We start from the raw sequence: 18,788 nt of genomic DNA, 5'->3' as shown, positions 1-18,788 counted from the left end.
GCACCTGCGTGCAATTTGCGAGTCAGTTGCAATTTGCGACTCCGGATCACACCTTTGTGCAAATAGCCTCTTCGGAAATTGCGAGTACGCAAACTGCGGTGCGACTCCACACCAAACAGCTATTTGGTATAGCGATTTTTACATGCATCTCGTTTTGCGAGTCGGAAATAGCGATTCGCAAGGAGTCGCTATTTCCAACTCGCTAATTTTTTTGTCCCTACATCTGGCCCTTAATCTCCCTGTGCCTACAATCCAGCACTGAGAGACCCTCATGGGTGATTTGCAGCGCTTTACAAAATCTCCATTTACTTCCTGCTCCTGTACCAACCTAATTCCATGCATTTCAACCGATTTCACATCATGACAATTTACACTTTGGCTCTTTTTCTAAGTTTGCACTGTTCACCCCTCTATGCTCTAGCAGTAACTCCATATACCTCTTTACCACAGAAAAGAGGAGTCAACCCACCCCCACCTCGTCTCCTCTCACTTGTGGTAAACACCCCTTCTATCAATAACCCCTGGGCCCACATGGTTCCCGCTCCTCGCTCCTCACCCCCCATTGCCCTCCCACTCACGGGGCTCCAGTGCTCCCACTACTCCATTTGCCCCCTGCAGTCCTGTGTACCTTAGGAATACAGGCTGTCTATGCCAGAGAGTTGTTTTCAAATTTAGAAATGCACCCTCTGGCATTAGACACCCTCCTGCTCGAGGTGCAGTGTTGCTGGACATTTGAGCCAGGTCACAGAAAGTGACTGGTCAGAGTCTTCAATAGTGAATGAGCGTTTTTTGTGACAAGCACGTGTTCTGTCTGGCGCAAAAATTCTGCAAATTTGGGGGTTTGGGATTGCAAATTTTGCCTTTTTTGCCACAAAATTTGCCATACCAGGCCGCAAAATCCTGGGGGGTCTGATAAATGAGAGACACACTCAAAGAATAAATCCGAGAGCAATTTAGAAAACGAACACTTCGTTTTATATATATTTTGAAACCAAGAACTTTGCAAAACAATAAGTACCGTTCAGGTGTTTAAAAGTTACAGGTAAGCAAAGAGTTCAAACCTGTGCGCCTTTACGCACAATGCAATCCAATGAAGAGAAAAGTCAATAATGTATAAAGGTAAGTATCGTCAGTTTTGGGGGTTCACCTTCTGGAATTAGGCCCAGAGTACAACCAGCGGTTAACGGTAGCTCCCCGAATTCGATACTGGTGTGGTTGGAGCTGGGTGCGCTACAAAGGGGGGCCACCTAGAAACAGGCTGCACAGGGGGACTTGGGGAGACGTCCGAGAGCTCCCAAATGAGTATTGGGTCTCAAGCAATCTTAAAGCAAGGGGGTACAGACGGTTCTTCAAGACCCGGGCCGGACAGCTTGGGTGCACAGTGGATAGGGTGCCTGGGCTCTGTGTGCAAAAGTGCTGCTTGCAGTCAAGGTCAACCAGCTGGCAGGGGCAAAATTAGCTGGGCCACTCACAAAGTGGGTCTCAGTAATGCGGACGTCCCTTGAAGGCTGCTTGGTCCTGGTGCCGTGAGAATCCCGACTGGACTCTCACTGTTGATGCTTGGTGCAGGGGCTCTGGTACCCCAGGAATTGGTGCTGCACGGTTCAGGTGGGTCCTACTGTTGTCACACTTAATGGGAGGGGGTGGGGGCAGTCCTGGTCCTCAAGAGCACAGGTATCGGTCGGGCTGGGGAGCTGCACGACGATGGACCGGACTCTGCTTTTTGGTGCCTGTGGAATTCAGGGAAGTAGCTCCTCTACTCCAAGGAAGACTGGCGGTGCTGGCAGACTACCCAAAGCTTTGGCAGTTCTCCAGCTATCAGGACAAGTCACTCTATCACAATTGTCGAGAGAGGTGAAGGCAGGCAGGGTTTCACACCAAAAGGTCCACAGCTCTTCTGCTGTTCTCGCTGGGCAGTGGCTCTTCTTCATCCTTCTCATGATTCATCGAATCTGAGTTCCTGGATTCAGGGGTGCCACCTAAATACTCAATTTAGGGGCGTTACAGGGAGTGCTAGGGAGCAGTCAAAGGGTTGTCTACCTTTGGTTGACTACACCCTCTGTATGATCACTTCCATTGGGAATAACCTGACCCTAGAATACTAATTCTGTCCAAAACAAGATGGATGAATTTGAAAAGTGATATCCACATCAGCAGGTCCACCTAAGGGTGGAACTGGCATGATGTGGCAACCTAATCTTACTAATTTTCCAGCCTGTCCTGCCGCCAAAAAGTGGGGTCAGGATGGGGATGTGGGACAGGGGGTCACTTCCGCCATCTGGAGAGACCTGGGTCGCATTACAATGGGGGCTTGGCCTTTGAAGCTTCCCACCCTGGAATGTCCATCCTGCCTGGAAGAGGTAATAACAGCTCAGCCCTAAGCAGGCTTTTGTTCCTAGCCTCTAAGAGCACTAGTTCTCACCTTAGGAGGTCCGAAATCTCACTAGTAGTCGAGCAGGTTTTCAGGGGGCACCTCTAAGGTGCCCTCTGAGTGCATATATTATTAATAACTCCATTACTAGTTTCAGGGGGGGTTTACTAATAAGAGATTTTTCATATCAAACATCACTAGTTTCAGTGATACCATCATGTAGCTGGGGAACTCTTAATGACCAGTGTCCAGCACATGTACTAAAAGAACAAGTTACTTACCTTCGGTAAAGAGGTATCTGGTAGAGACTCTATTTAGCTGCAGATTCCTTACCTTAGAATTCCCTGGCGTCAGTTTCAAATCCGGAGTTTTTTCTGAGCAGTACCATGCGCGCGCGCGCCTTCGGGCGTCGTCGTTCGGATCCGCATGCATCGTCAGCGTCGTTGGTGCCGTCTATGACGTCACGGTTGTCTATATAGACGCCGTCTCGGCACGCATACGTCAATTCTTTTCCACAACTTCCCACGCCAGAAGCGCAGAGTCATGGAAGAACCAACCATTATGGATTTTACCTCTTTGACTGATGAAGTAAAAATTCTTTCATGCCTTTACGAAAGGCAAAAATGCCAAGATCAAAAATATACATATGTACACATAAATACATATATGTATATCTACATAAGAAAAATATCCGCAGAGCGGGGAGGCTTGGGCAGGTGTAAGGAATCTGCAGCTAGATAGAGTCTTTACCGGATACCTCGTTACCGAAGGTAAGTAACTTGTTCATCTGATAGAGACTTCTAGCTGCAGCTTCCTTACCTTAGAATAGATACCCAAGCTATAACCCAAGGCGGTGGGTCTGAAGGAGATTTTACACCAGAAAGTCCTGCAAAACAGACCGGGCAAAATGCCCCTCTCTTCTCACCTGACTATCCAGGAAGTAGTGTTTTGCAAACGTGTGCAAAGAAGCCCACTTTGCAGCCTGACCGATGTCCACCACCGGTACGCCACGTGCTAACGCAGTGGCAGCAGCTTTCCCCCTAGTGGAATGAGCTCTCAAGCCCTCAGGAGGCTGCTTCTTTGCCAAAGCGTAGCAGATTTTTATAAAGAGAACGACCCAGTGCGAAATGGATCGTTTCTGCACTGCCCGACCCTTCTTTGCACCAATGCTTTTAAATGCTAGCCGGATCGCCCGAAGCTCCAGCAAGTTGATGTGGAGCCCCGATTCCGCCGGAGACCAGTGACCTCTGATCTCCACCTCCCCCAGATGGCCGCCCCATCCCAGAAGTGACGCATCTGTCACTACCGTTAGATCTGGTTGGGGAAGGGAGAGGGGTCTGCCTTTGACCCAATCGCAGTTCACTAACCGCCACTGCAGATCTTTTGCAGTCCCCTCCGAGATCTGAACCACGTCAGTAAGATTTCCCTGATGCTGTGCCCATTGGAACTTCAGGTCCATCTTGCATGCTTGACCAAAAGGATGCAGGAAGCCATGAGTCCCAGCAGCCTCAGAGTCTGTCTCACCGAAATCCAGGATAGAGGCTGAAACATCGGTATCATAACCTGAATATCCTGGACCCGCTGTTCGGGAGGATAAGCCTGATACTGCACTGTGTCCAGAACAGCTCCGATAAAAGTGAGCTTCTGAGAAGGAGTCAGGCACATTTATAGTGAACCCCAGTGAATGCAAGAGGTCGGCCGTCGTCTGGAGGTGGGTGACGAGAGCCTAGGCCATAGGAGCCTTCAACAGCCAATCGTCTACGTACGGGAAGACTGAAATCCCTGACCTGCGCAGATGAGCTGCCACCACCGGCATCACCTTTGTGAACACCCGAGGGGCACTGGTGAGGCCGAAAGGAAGCACGGTAAATTAAAAGTGCTTGTGGCCCACCTTGAACTGCAGGTAACGCCTGTGGACTGGCAGGATAGGAATGTGGAAATACACATCCTGCAAATCCAACGCTACCATCAAGTCTCCTTGGTCTAGGGCAGACAAAACCTGAGCAAGAGTGAGCATCTTGAATTTCTCCTTCTTGAGAAAGAGATTGACGTCCCTTAAATCCAAGATAGGGCGTAGGCCTTTGTTCTTTTTGGGAATCAGAAAGTAGTGGGAATAACAACCACTGCCTACTTCTGATATCGGGACTCTTTCTATGGCTCCCTTGGCCAAGAGAGCTGTAACTTCCTCGAGGAGCAAAGCTAGATGGTCCTCCATCAGCCATTCCTTTGTCGGAGGGATAGAAGGAGGGAAAGGCTGGAAGGGAAGGGAGTAGCCCTTCCGTATGATCTGCAGGACCCACTTGTCTGTGGAGATGGAAAGCTAGTGAGGGTGATAAAAACGACTCCTCCCTCCAACTGGATGGACATGATCCCGCAGAACCATACTAGGAGGGCTTGGGCGCAGTGGAGGGGGGCTGTGTGGCGGCCGACCTCTGGCCAGACCCTCTGGGTCTGATGGTACCACGACCACGTCCTCTTCTGGGATGCTGTGAAGCTTGAGGACGGTGGCTGAACTGTGGCGGTTGTGGTACCACGCCCCTTCCGAAGCCTCGAAAGGGGCGAAAGACAGACTGTTGTCGTGCTGGCGCTGAACGGCCCAAGGATCTGGCCGTGGCTCAAGAATCCTTGAACCTCTCAAGCACGGAGTCTGCCTTTTCGCCAAAAAGGCGAGAGCCATCAAAGGGAATGTCCATCAAGCTGGACTGGACATCCCCTGAGAAACCAGTAGAACAAAGCCAGGCGTGGCGACGTAGGGCCACTGACGATGAAATCGCTCTGCCCAGCGAATTGGTCGTGTCCAAACCACACCGGATCGTAAACTTGGCTGCATCTCTCCCATCCTTGACAGCCTGGGTGAGAGTGTCCCGTACGCCCTCCGGGACTGGGGCAGCACCTGTGCCACCGTATCCCATAAGGTAGGGGAATGACAGCACAATAGGCAAGAGGTGTTTACGGACCTCAATGCCAGGCTGGTGGAAGAAAACATCTTCTTCCCAAGCTGATCCAGCTTCTTGGATTCCCTATCCGGGGGAGCGGAAGGGAAAGCATCACGGGAAGTAGAGGCTTGGACAACCAAGCTCTAAGGAGTGGGGTGTTGTGTCAGGAAACTATGGTCGCTGGGACCGGGCCTATGGCGGCGGCCGACCGTCCTATTCACAGGAGCCCCTGTGCTGGGTTTGGACCACGTACCCAGAAGGACGTCTGTAAGAGCCTCATTGAAGGGCAACAACGGCTCTGATGTGGTCACCCCCGGCTGAAGCACTTCTGTTAGGATATTCGTCCTGACTGGCACCGTAGCCAAATCTAGGTCCAAGACCTCAGCTGCCCTACGCACCACCATAGCGAACGAAGCACCCTCCTCCGTTGCCACATTAGTAGGAGAGAGCATACCAGTATCTGGAGACATGTCCAGTCCACTGGCCTCCCCTACATCCTCATACCAGTCCTGTTGCAATCCAGATTCTGAAGGGTCCTCAGACCCCTCCCATTCCTCTCATGCATTTGGCTGATCTAAATAATGCTCAGACAATGATCTGGGCCGAATTGGCTCCGTCGAAGTCGGAGTCGACGTCGCTGCGGCTCCGGATCATCCGGAATAAGGATGGGGCTGCCACCGGTGGGCGCCAGTGGCAGAATCGTCGACGTCGGACCCGGCGCCAAAGGAGGTCGACTGTGAGAGACGGGCGCGGGTCCGGATCCGGTATCGGATCCTAGGGTCCCCAACGGCGCAGAGGCCGAAGCTGCCGGCGTCGAATCCGAAGGGGCCCCTGCTGACCCCGCGGGGCTCGAAGACCCACCCAAGGGTGCAGCCCGCTCAAAAACAAGACGAATGGCCTCGTAAAACTCTTATTTGAGCGGGGGAAGATCCAGTCCCCGGAAAGGGGGGAAGACGCGGAGTCGACCCTGGCGACGGCTCCGCAGAACCGCGCTCGGAACGCCAACATTCCCTAGACGCCTCGTCGGCCAACAGGTGTGGCAAAGACGAAGTCCGCTTGGACTTCTTCTTCTTCTTGTGCCTCTTACCTTGGGATGACCGCGAATGTGAGGAAGAGGACTTGGGGCTCCGGGAGCGGTGGCGCGAACTCCTCCTGCTGCGGGACCGCGACCTCAGCGGAGTCGTGCCGACCAAAGACGAATGTCGGGCCGCAAGAAGCTTAAGGGATCTCTCCCTCAAGCCCTTCGGCGCCATGGCCCGACAGTCGGAGTACGAGGTGGAATCGTGGTCCTTCTCCAGGGACTAAAGACAAACACGGTGCAGATCTGTCACCAACATGGTGAGATGACCCGCACCACACGGCTTGAATCCTGCCTTTCTCGAAGACATCGAAGCAGGGTAGCTCTTTCCAAAGCTGCACTTAACCGGCGCGGAAGGAAAAGAACTGACGTACGCGCGCTGAGACGGCGTCTACATAGACAACCGTGATGTCATAGACGGCTCCAACGTCACTGACGACGCACGCTGAGCTGGTCGATGCACGCGGATCCGAACGACGCAGCCCGATGGCGCGCGTGCAGGGTACTGCTCAGAAGAAACTCCGGATTCGAAGCTGACACCAGGGAATTCTAAGGTAAGGAAGCTGCAGCTAGAAGTCTCTATCAGATATGGCTTGCTAGTTCACTTATTATGTTTAAGAATTGACAAAGAGAGTAGAGCATATCTGCTCATGCAGATATGCCCTCATATATGACATAATGCACCCTGCCTTAGGGCTGTAGGCCTTTTGTGGGGGTGACCTACAAATATCAATTGCAGTGGTAGTAGACCTGGCACACGGGGATGCAAGATAGGCTGTGTTTTAACGTTTGGCTGCACCAAGTCACGCAGCCTGCGATGGCAGCACTGTGTGTGTTTTGTGCGAGGACCCTGAGGGTGACACAATTAATGATACAACCCTTAGGGACTTTCTTTAGTACCCCGGCCCTAGGTACCAGGGGTACCATTTACTAGGGCCCTACAGAGGATGCTATAGGTGGTGCCAATCGAGAGAAACAACTGTACCATTTAGGGAAAGATATCTTGCACTGAGGACCTGGTTGGCAGGAACCCAGTGCACACTCAGTCGAAATCACATCAGATACCAGGCAAAAGTTGGGGCTAACCATGAGAAAAAGAGTGCTTTCCTACAGCAACCACAGCTTGGAACAACAACTCCCCACTCCGGAAAGTGATATACAGCTCTGGAAGTCTTCACACTCATAGCAGAAATCTCTGCACCTGTAAATGGGTTCATGTCTGCTACTTTGTCAATTTCTGGAAGGCTTAAAAAAAGATACATTTGGCCTAAGAAGTACACTTATGGGCTTTCTCAGTAGGCCCGTTGGCCCTCAGATAAAGGAGCTTCAAAGACTAAACTAATAAGAAAAAATGCTACACTTTTTTGCAGCCAAAAGGCTGACAGGCAATAGACCCTTTCTTACTTCCTGCAGTGAGAACTTGTTCCCCTCCTAGGATCTCGTCTTCCCTGGTAGTCATCAATTTACATGTAAGACCAGTTCCTTATATTATGAATAGATAAGAAATGGGATGTGACAGGAAGACTAATGACACTCAGCTGTATACTAAAGTCACAGACAACCCTTGATAATCACTTCCTAGTCCATGGACTATTTCACTCACACCTAACAATGCAGGTGGCATAATCAGCTGGCATAAATATCATAAGTATATTTCTCACATTACATGGCACCAGCATTTACAAGACATGTTGATTCAACTTGCCTCAGAACTTACCTCACTAGTCCTGACTAACTTTAAGTAAGGTGTGTGAAAGCGTGCACTCATCTTTCACAACTGTGATTCACCACTCAAGTAAATAAATCAATACTGCTTTAGACGGGTTGTAAATATCTGACTCTGGAGTACCTTGGGGCATGTCTTTGAAGTCTCACACACTACTCCAACAACATTTTATGGGCTTCTCTGGCAAACATCTGGGTAAGCCAAAGAGTGTAGAACTATGTGGTCACCTCATATTGGTCCTGTAATGCTCAGATGATATCACAATTGCACTGTACAAGAAAAGCATCAAGTTCAAAATCTGTCTCATACAGCAATATACAGGAATATGCACATTCCAATCTTTAGAACTATTAACTTCATATTAGAACATTGGAATGTTGGCAGCTCCATTGAAAACAATGGAGTGCTCCAGGCTTTTACTGGCCGGTAAAAGCCCGCAGCGCCAACATTCCAATCTTCTTTGTTCACAGCAGCAGCTGTGAACAAAGCCTCACAGAGCCTGAGGGGATTGTAATCTCCTTCGGTTCCGTGAAGCCTTTGTTTTATTTAGGAGAACATTCTGCCCTCTAATGGCAGAATGTTCTAATAGCCTTAGAACCCGCCGTAGCGGGCTCTACCAGCTATTAAAGGCCCTCGCCCTTGTTAAAGGCCCTCGCCTTTAACGTGGGAGCGGGCCTTTAATAGCCAGTAGAGCCTGCTACGGTGGGTTCTAAGGCTATACTAAATGACCAGATGCGTAAATTCAAGGGTACTGATCTTACATCTCACCAGAGCATGTGCATGTGTAAAAAACATTTAGCAAGATGTATTTTCAGCCTCAGAGCTCACGCTATTAGAACTTTAGACAGATGCCCATTAGTTTAGTGGTAGAACAATTTCTGAATCCCAACCTTTTCTATCACATATATGGGTTAGAGGGCCCTTAGCATCCTAGATATTTACTTATTGATTTACTTGCAACATTGTCCTAGATAATGCCATTAGGTGGATTTCATGGACCCGTTACAGAATGAAGATATTCCAGTTGTGAGGAATCAGGTATTGCTTACAAGCAACATAGTGTGAATACTGGGAAATTAGTATATTTTACGATTTATTTTTTAACATCCTGTTGCTTTAAATTGAAATACATTTGCATTTGGAGCAATAAAATAAGAAATTGAAGAGAAAACCCCCAAAAAAACACATACCTGTGAGAATGCCTTCCTTTGAAGAATTCTCTTCTTTTGATGTAATATCCTTTATATCGGCAGCTGAATTCAGAGTTACATTTTGGTGCAACCTCCTTCTTAATTTTCTTTTTTGTTCTACATTTAGCTTAAGGCTGGCAAGGCAACAAATAAAAACAACTGGTTTATCAACTTCCCAAAATTGTTTAAGTAAGCCATTATCATGTGTTAGCAAACATACAGCATGAAAATGCAAAACATAAATGCAAAAATAGCACAATTTTGAGCAATATAAGATAATGAAACAGTGATGCACAAAATGCAATCACTATACCTTGAATGGCAAGAAAAGAAAAAACAACTTTACCACTGAGAACATTGGCTCTGGCTCTAATGAATAATGCATTTGTTCTGTACATTTGTCATTTACCAATTCACCCCAACACCAGTGTGTGGTCCTAAAAGCCTGGGTCCTTTCACAATGTTGTGTACCACAACATATTTGGTGGTGCCATGGATGAGAGACGAAACCGAACAGACAATGACCCAGAAATTAAATTGTGATTTCTTGTCTGTGCCCTCAATGCTATAGTACTTCCCACCACAAAGGAACCATACATAGTCTACAAAAAAATGAGGGGCAGGGAGCAGGCACATATAACCTACAGAGGAACATACAATGTCCATCTGGGCCTAGTGCCTGTTTTTTGTAAGGATTAACTATATCATGCACAGTATATTTATTCTTTTAGAATTCCCCAGCAATGTGCAACACAGCTAGGAAGAGTGAACTCTGATATTCCATAAAATAGAAATGCCTACATGAAACTTGTCCTGAATTAGCAATCGTCCATTTAAGATTTTTTTTTTTAAAATAATTTTTTTATTTGCTTTTAAACTCGGACACAACGAGTCCGGCAAAATAATATAACTCAGGCAGTTACTAGCAATCAGATACATGATTAACATTTTTGTTAGAAACACAGAAAGAAGCTTCCCCAAATCCCACCTCCTCTCAAAATTTTCAAAACACATTCCTTCCAAAAGTACACCTTCTTGCAGTGTCTTCCCATGTCTCCCTAGTCTATTTCGGTGTGGGTGCGCCTGAAGTGTCTCGGACCAACCCACATGACCCCTGTACTCTGGACGTTTCTGACTATACTTCCATAGAGTAGTATGTTATCCAGTCTCCCCATATCTTTTGAAATTTCTGCGGGCATCTCCAGTTTATGTATGTCGTTTTTTCTCCCATCATATATCCATCCATCCCTCTTCTCCAAGTATTCAGGTTTGGCCGGGCCTGGGATCCCCACTGTCTAGCTATGTCTCTTTTCGCGACCATCAGTCCAAGTCCGCACAGCATAAGTTTCCTTCTGGGTAGATCTATTTCGTTGGGGATGCCCAAGAGTATGTATTTGGGATCTGGGGGGATCGTCTCGCTCAACACCCCCGAGAGTTCTCCCAGTACACCCTCCCAGAACTCTCTTATCACCGGACATTCCCATATGATGTGTATAAAGGTACCAGTTTCACCTTGGCATCTAACACATTTTGGATGTCTGATCTTTCCCATTTTGTATAGTCTGTTTGGGTCATAGTACACTCTGTGCAGAATTTTGAATTGGATCAAGCGAAGTCTTGCCCTTATTGCCATCTCTCTTGGAAACATCACTGCAGCCTCCCAGTCTATTTCTTCCAATTGCCCTACATCTTTCTCCCGTTTGCTACGAAGGTTTATTAGTGTGTTTGGCATGTTGTTGTTAATGGTTTTATATATCAGTGATACTGATTTCTCCATTATTTCATTTATTAACAGGCGGCTCTCAAGGGGGGAGTATTCCACAATTTCTTGTCCTGTTAGCCCCTCCTTCCCCCACGCATGCTTGAGTCTTATGTATTGGAAATATTGTGTCTCGTTTAGTGCATATTCTTGTTGTAGTGACTCAAAGGGCTTGAGTCCACCGTTTAACATCAGGTCTCCAATCTTGGAAATCCCAATCATGTCCCAGCCCCTGAAGCCCCTAAGCTTCTTGATTTCTTTTAGCCAGTTTCCCTCCCATAACGGGGTCTCCATGGTAGGGTGTCTGTACCATCCTATCTTTTTATTAGCCCTTTTCCATGCCAGCAGGGTCACCTCCGTGGCAGGAGCTAGGTGACTAGTTCCATTTCCTTCATATAAGAATTGCTTACAGGATCTCCCTTCCCATTGTAGCCTCTCCAATCGAAAGGTGGGATGCTCATCTACAGCGAAAATCCAGTCGTTGACATTGGCTAGGTGAGTCGCCCAGTAGTAAGCCTCAATGTTCGGCAGTGACAAACCACCCACGTATTGGTTGCGTTGTAGGGTGTTTAAGGCAACTCTCGGGTGTTTCCCCTCCCATAAGAAGAGTCTAATATCCCTGTCTATGTTCTTGAATTGGCAGTTGGGGATTTGGTAGTATGTGTTTTGCAGCATGTACAGAAAGTTTGGTAGTGCGATCATTTTTATCATTGCCACTCAGCCCATTAGCGTCAGGGGAAGCGTTTTCCATCTATTAAAATCGTTACTACATTCTCTTGCTACCCTCCATATGATACGTTCGAGGCCTCTATTAGCTTCATGGGTTACATATATCCCTAGATATTTAAATCCTTCCATTGTTTTTTGTAGTTGCATCGGCAAAGGTGGGAGGGATGTCTCCTGCTGTGGTATATATAATACCGATTTGTGCCAATTGATACAATAACCTGAATGCCTACCGTATTCCTCTATAAGGAGGAACAACCTCGGGATTGTTACCTCTGGGCGCGTGATATATAGGAGAACATCATCCGCATATAGCGAGATGCGTTTCTCCTCTTCCCTTTCAGGTCTCAGTCTAAAACCAGTTATGCCGCTGGAGATTCTAATCTTGCACGATAGGGATTCCAGTGTGAGGGCAAATAGTAGGGGGAAGAGGGGACATCCCTGTCTCGTTCCTCTTTCAATAGGGAATTGTGAGGAGATAACTCCATTTACCCTAACCACTGCTACAGGTCCTGTGTATAGCAACTTTACCCATTGAATATATTTTGGGCCGAAGCCGAATCTTCTCAGGGTCTCCATCAGAAATGGCCAGTGTACTGCATCGAAAGCCTTTTCTGCATCTAATGCCAGGAACAGGTGGGGTTCTGAGCGGTTTAACACCGTGGCGAGCCACATGTATGCCCTTCTTAAATTATGTCTTGTGGATCGTCCCGGTATAAAACTGGTCTGGTCCATGTGTATTAGTGAAGGGATGTTTTTGATGATCCTGGTTGCCAGCACACTCGCTAGGGCCTTTACTTCCACATTTAGCAGGGATATCGGCCTATAAGAGGAACATTTATCTTTAGGTCTACCTTCTTTATGTATTACTGCTATTTCAGCCCTTCGTAGGTCTGGGGGGAGCACCCCTTGTTCTCGGGCCTCTAGGTACATATTTAATAAATGTGGAGCCAGTATTTCCCTAAAACTTTTAAAGATTTCGGCCGGGAATCCATTCGGGCCCAGAGCCTTACCCGGTCTTAGTTTCGCCAGTGCGGCTGAAATCTCCTCTACTGTGATATCTTCCTCTAGCTCCTCTCGGTCTGCCACGTCTAATCTCGGTAGGGCTATCTCATTTAAGTATGTAGTAATGGAGTCCATTCCTGCCAATGGTCTAGCTTTATAAAATTCTTTATAGTAACCTGCGAAAGTTTCCGCTATGTCGCTATCTTCAGTAGCCCTGGTTCCATTTTGTGTCTCTATTTCTTGGACCCATCGCGCTTCCCTTTCCTTCTTCCCCAGCCATGCCAGTAGCTTCCCAGCTTTGTCCCCTGTTTCATACAGTCTACATTGCGTTGCTCTCAGGTGGGCCTCTGCCTCTTTTTCTGCTAGTTCCCTGTATTCAAATGTTGCTAGTTCTAGTTGTCTCAGCAATGAGCCTGAGGGCATATGCGTCGCCTTCTTTTCAGTCTCTAGAAGTTTGGCCTCTACTTCGCCTATTTGTTTATTATCTCTCCGTTTCTTTTGGGCAACCAGGTTTTGCGCACCATCTCTAAGCACTGTCTTATATGCCTCACACAAAATCACTGCTGATTCCACCGACCCTTCATTTTCTTTAAAGTAGAGGTCAGTGTCTAGTCTTAAACCTCTTGCCACTACCACGTCCTGCATGTCCCATGGATTCAATCTCCAGCTCCTTCCTTTCTCCGATTTCCCTCCTACAGTGACCAGCAGGGGGGAGTGATCTGACAAGCCTCTAGCGAGGTATTCCGCTCCTTGTATCTTGCCTATTTCCCCTGCTGGCGCAAAGATATAGTCCAGGCGAGAGAATACCCTATGGGCTCCTGAGAAATACAAGTATTTCCTCTTCCTCGGGTGTCTCCATCTCCATATATCTGTTAATCCCAGGGCGACTGTAAAATCATGCAATGGGGTGCCCCGACCTACTGTCTGTTTTCCCCCCTTTCTGTTTAGTGTGAGGTCCATTACATCATTAAAATCTCCTCCTAGGACATGCAGGGTGGCAGAAGACTGCAGTAGTATCTTTGCAATCTTTTCCAGGGGCTTGCAGTCTCAGAGGAGCATATGTGCTCATGAGCATAATTTCACGTCGTCCCCATACCCCCTCCACTCCTACAAAGCGTCCATCTGCATCTTCCCATTTACGAGTGATCCTGAAAGGAGGTGTCCTACGGATCAGTATTGCAACCCCCCTAGAACCGGATGTGTAACCTGCATGTGCTAGTACCACATAGGGGCCTCTTGCCAGAAAACCACATCTTGTCCCTTTCAGGTGAGTTTCCTGTAGGAGTACTATATCTGGCTTTTGTCGCTTGATATATTGGAAGACCAAACCTCTTGACTTTATCCCCTAGTCCATTAACGTTCCATGTGAGGACGGTGAATCCTCTTTCACTCTCTGGGAGCGACACTCTATTTCTATGTCTTGGGGTCATCGTGCGTTATGAATTTTCCCATTTGGGGTGTTTAACCCAGTATGATCTCCGGTGTCCCCCTTCTGTGTTCTATAGGGAATCCCTCTTTTGTTCTGAAATGGTGCTATCACTGCCTGCATGTTTCAGCTAATTAAGAAACTTAACCTAATCAATATATTAAACAACCGTTGAAAACTAGATACGAGTTTTCGTGCCTTATTTCTCCCAGCTTTCTGGCCTCTGTTAAAATTGTGTCTCTGTCCTGGTAATTAAGAAAACAGGCTACCACTGGTCTGGGGGGGGGGGGGCTCCCAGGGGGGAGGACCACCCAATGCTCTCTGGGCTCTCTCTATTATGAAACATGTCGACAACTTATCTAGTGGCAGTTTTTTATTCAGCCATTTCACAAGGAAACCGTTCATGTCCGTTCCTTCTATCCCTTCAGCAAAACCCACAAAACGGAGGTTATTACGGCGTGCTCTGTTTTCTGAGTCTTCAAGGCGCCACACTACATCCTTGTTAATTACTCTGAGCTCCGATACATCCTTCCTTAGACTCCTTATAGTATCTTCTACTTCTGATATGCGCGCCTCCGCTGTTGTGACCCTCTCAGCTATTTTCCGCAAGTCCTGTCTGAGCAGTGTTACCTCCGAGTGCACCTCACCCATTCGTTCCTCCAGGGCACCCCTGGAGGCCTGTATTGCCAGCAAAAGCGCATTGTTGTCCGGTGCAGGAGCTGCATCGGCGACCAGGACCGGCGGGGTTACCACTTTTGTGTATCTGTCCATTTTGCCCTGGCAGGGGGTTTTGGGGTTTTTGTCTCGTGCCATCCAGTGTCCGCCTCTGCCTTGGCCAAGAAGTTCCGGGCCACAGGCCCTAAGTCCTGTACTATCTCTTACCTAAGGCACTGTCTATCTAAGGCCGTAGTGGGTCCGTTCCCGCTGAGGATACCAGGCCTCTAGAACGTTGGCAGAACCCGGTTCTCATTCCTCCCTTTTATTCCTGTGGGTTTGTTCAGATCTTACTTCGTCATAAAGAGAGTACCTCTCCCGATGCTGCGTCCCTCCCGACCACCTTTCTTTCTCTCTATTTCGTTATAGTCAGTTCCTTTGGTCACTTCGGGATGAATCGGAAGGGGGAGGGAGTCCTCTACCGATCCCACATCATTCAATCGTATACTCCCCTGGGGGCCTTTTACATTCATCCCCGGAACTGCCAATTCCCAGCTCCGATCGTCGCTTCTTACTTCTTTTCTGGGGCGCCTAAGCTCATATCAAATATTTTCCTGGTCTTTCCCCCCTCCAAGATCTCCTGTCTGAATTTTTCACCTGCGCTCCGGGCGTTGTAGGATCTGGTCTGCTGTCTGGGGGTCTGCCACCTCAGTCAATCACCGGGGCCTCGTCCCCGTGCCAGCTAATCTTCGATCCATGCAGTGGGGGGGGGGGGGCTTCACCGCCCCAGGGGCTTCTCATTTATTCCCTCGTCCAGGGTTCCTCTTCGATTCTAGGGCTCCTCCCTATTACCGATGCCGATATCTGCGTCTTGCCCGGGCATGCCTTGGTGAACTCACCTTCAGGCCGTTGTGGGGCACTCAGGGCCTTAGTGCCCCTTGTCAGACCCTTTCCCGTTTTGAGGCATCCCCGGGGGCTTGGATCTCCCGTCAGTTTTGCTTCTCTTCCCCCCCGTCGTCTGTGCCTGTGTCCGCTCCCCGCTTAGCGCTGCTTTCGGATCTCACCTTCAGGCCGCCTCCGATCATTCAGTGGTCTTCGTGACGCTTTCTAATCCCTTTCTGGGTGATGGCGTCTCTGAGGGTGACCTCGGGATCCTGTCACCCCTTCTCACTGCTTTCTCCGCTCCGCTATTTCTTCCCTCTACGCACAGCTTTTATTCAGGCCCTGTCAGGCCCAGTCCGCATTTCCTTCGATCCTTTTCGAGGGCCGTTTTCCGTTTCGTGGCCGTTCTCTCAGGATCTGTTGTGACTGGGGAGTACAGGGACTTTTCTTTTCTCAGTTGGCGGTCCCTGGAGTGCGATTACTGCATGTAGGATCTCTTTTCCTGGAGGCCATCTCGGAGCTCCGCAAGACGCGTCCGATTATGGCGCCATCTTGGTTCCCCCATTTAAGATTGTTGATCGAACAAATGAATCAACACAGTAATGCATTTGAAACAGTATTCACAATTAACAAAGCGACTTCTTTACATTCGTCCTGTAAATAGCCTACAAAATAACATATTCCTGCATCTCTGCCCCTGGTTTAATACTCATAAAGGTTTTGAGGGGGCTTATTTGGAATCTGCCATCTTTCATCATACATCTAGTAATTACTGCAGAAACAGCCATAGTCTTATATATATTTTTACTTTATCCAAACTGTTTATTTTGCGAATAAGTTCTGATAACTGCCTGCCACTCGCTTAAAATCGTCCACCTTGTTCTCAAACAGGAGCTCTGTAAAAAACTTCACCCACCAGATGCCACATGGAAAATGTTCTTAGAACAAGCTGGATCCATTCAATGTTTTCAACTTCAAAGATTCCAATTCAAGAATATATTTGTCATGGGTTTAAACAATTTACATTTCATATCCTGCAGAAGGGCTGGAGAAAAACTGCCACCACTCGGGGTCACCACTGAAACTTCCACTGGGTCATATAAAAAGTAACAATCATCCATCATTCATTATAGGCCTTTATTTCTTTAACCCTTTCACAGCCATGGTTTATATGCATTCCAATGTATTTTATGAACATGTGTAGGAAGTTGGCTCTGTATGTACTATTTCAAAGTAAGAAATAGCATGCACAAAGTCCAAGGGTTCCCCTTAGAGGTAAGATAGTGGCAAAAAGAGATAATTCTAACGCTCTATTTTGTGGTAGTGTGGTCGAGCAGTAGGCTTATCAGAGGGTAGTGTTAAGCATTGGTTGTACACACACAGGCAATAAATGAAGAACACACACTCAAAGACAATTCCAGGCCAATAGGTTTTTCTATAGAAAAATATATTTTCTTAGTTTATTTTAAGAACCACAGGTTCAAGATTTACACACAATACTTTAAATGAAAGGTATTTCACTCGGGTATCTTAGCAACTTTGAATCAACAAAATAGCATGTACAGTTTTGGCAAAAATGGCAATAAGCTATTGTAAAACTAGACACAGTGCAAAATTCAACAGTTCCTGGGGGGAAGTAAGTATTGGTTAGTTTTGAAGGTAAGTAAAGAACCTAAAGGGTTCAAAGTTGGGTCCAAGGTAGCCCACCATTGGGGGTTCAGGGCAACCCCAAAGTTACCACACCAGCAGCTCAGGGCCGGTCAGGTGCAGAGGTCAAAGTGGTGCCCAAAACACATCGGCTTCAATGGAGAAGGGGGTGCCCTGGTTCCAGTCTGCCAGCAGGTAGGTACCCGTGACTTAGGAGGGCAGACCAGGGGGGGTTTGTAGGGCACCGGGGGGGGGACAAGTCAGCACGAAAAGTACAAGATAGAGGATTTCTAAAAGTCAGAGTCACCTCAGCTCAGGACACCTTAGGGGTTGTCCTGACTGGCCAGTGACTCCCCCTTGTTTTTCTCATTATCTCCTCCGACCTTGCCGCCAAAAGTGGGGCCGTGGCCGGAGGGAGCGGGCATCTCCACTAGCTGGCGCTGTAACTAAGGGGGTGAGTCTTTGAGGCTCACCGCCAGGTGTTACAGTTCCTTCAGGGGGAAGTGAGAAGCACCTCCACCCAGTACAGGCTTTGTTCCTGGCCACAGAGTGACAAAGGCACTCTCCCCATGTGGCCAGCAACATGTCTGGTGTGTGGCAGGCTGGCAAAACTAGTCAGCCCACACTGGAACTCGGGTATGTTTTCAGGGGGCATCTCTAATATGCCCTCTGGGTGTATTTTACAATAAAATGTACACTGGCATCAGTGTACATTTATTGTGCTGAGAAGTTTGATACCAAACTTCCCAGTTTTCAGTGTAGCCATTATGGTGCTTTGGAGTTCATGTATGACAGACTCCCAGACCATATACTCTTATGGCTACCCTGCACTTACAATGTCTAAGGTTTTGCTTAGACACTGTGGGGGCATAGTGCTCATGCACCTATGCCCTCATCTGTGGTATAGTGCACCGTGCCTTAGGGCTGTAAGGCCTGCTAGAGGGGTGACTTACCTATGCCATAGGCAGTGTGAGGTTGGCATGGCACCCTGAGGGGAGTGCCATGTCGACTTAGTCATTTTCTCCCCACCAGCACACACAAGCTGGCAAGCAGTGTGTCTGTGCTGAGTGAGGGGTCCCCGGGGTGGCATAAGACATGCTGCAGCCTTAGAGACCTTCCCTGGCATCAGAGCCCTTGGTTCAGATTTCCTGAAGTTTTTAGTTCTATCAATGTAATACATAAAAGCCCTTTTAACGTCTAGTATGTGAAGAGCTCTTTCAGCAACTGAGTCTGGCTGTGGAAAAATGCAGGAAACTCAATTGTTTGATTAATGTGAAATGGTGAAACTACTATGGGAAGGAATTTAGGGTTTTTCCGAAGAACTACACTATCTTTGTGTAACTTGAAGAATGGTTCTTCTAAAGTTAGAGACTGTATTTCGCTTACAA

General features: G+C 47.9%; 1 protein-coding gene across 4 annotated transcripts in view; it reads right to left on the bottom strand.

The window, feature by feature from the left end:
* LOC138248711 (E3 ubiquitin-protein ligase TTC3-like) overlaps positions 1-18,788 on the bottom strand; it is a 1,399,506-nt gene that overhangs the window by 836,921 nt on the left and 543,797 nt on the right. For all 4 annotated transcript variants that reach the window (XM_069202543.1, XM_069202544.1, XM_069202547.1 and 1 more), the window contains exon 26: positions 9,302-9,435. In XM_069202543.1, coding sequence (XP_069058644.1) covers positions 9,302-9,435 — 134 coding nt within the window. The remainder of the gene's footprint in view (positions 1-9,301; positions 9,436-18,788) is intronic.

The sequence above is a fragment of the Pleurodeles waltl genome, chromosome 8, assembly GCF_031143425.1.
Source record: "Pleurodeles waltl isolate 20211129_DDA chromosome 8, aPleWal1.hap1.20221129, whole genome shotgun sequence".
In the NCBI taxonomy this organism is placed as follows: domain Eukaryota; kingdom Metazoa; phylum Chordata; class Amphibia; order Caudata; family Salamandridae; genus Pleurodeles; species Pleurodeles waltl.
This window is presented reverse-complemented; position numbering and strand designations above follow the sequence as displayed.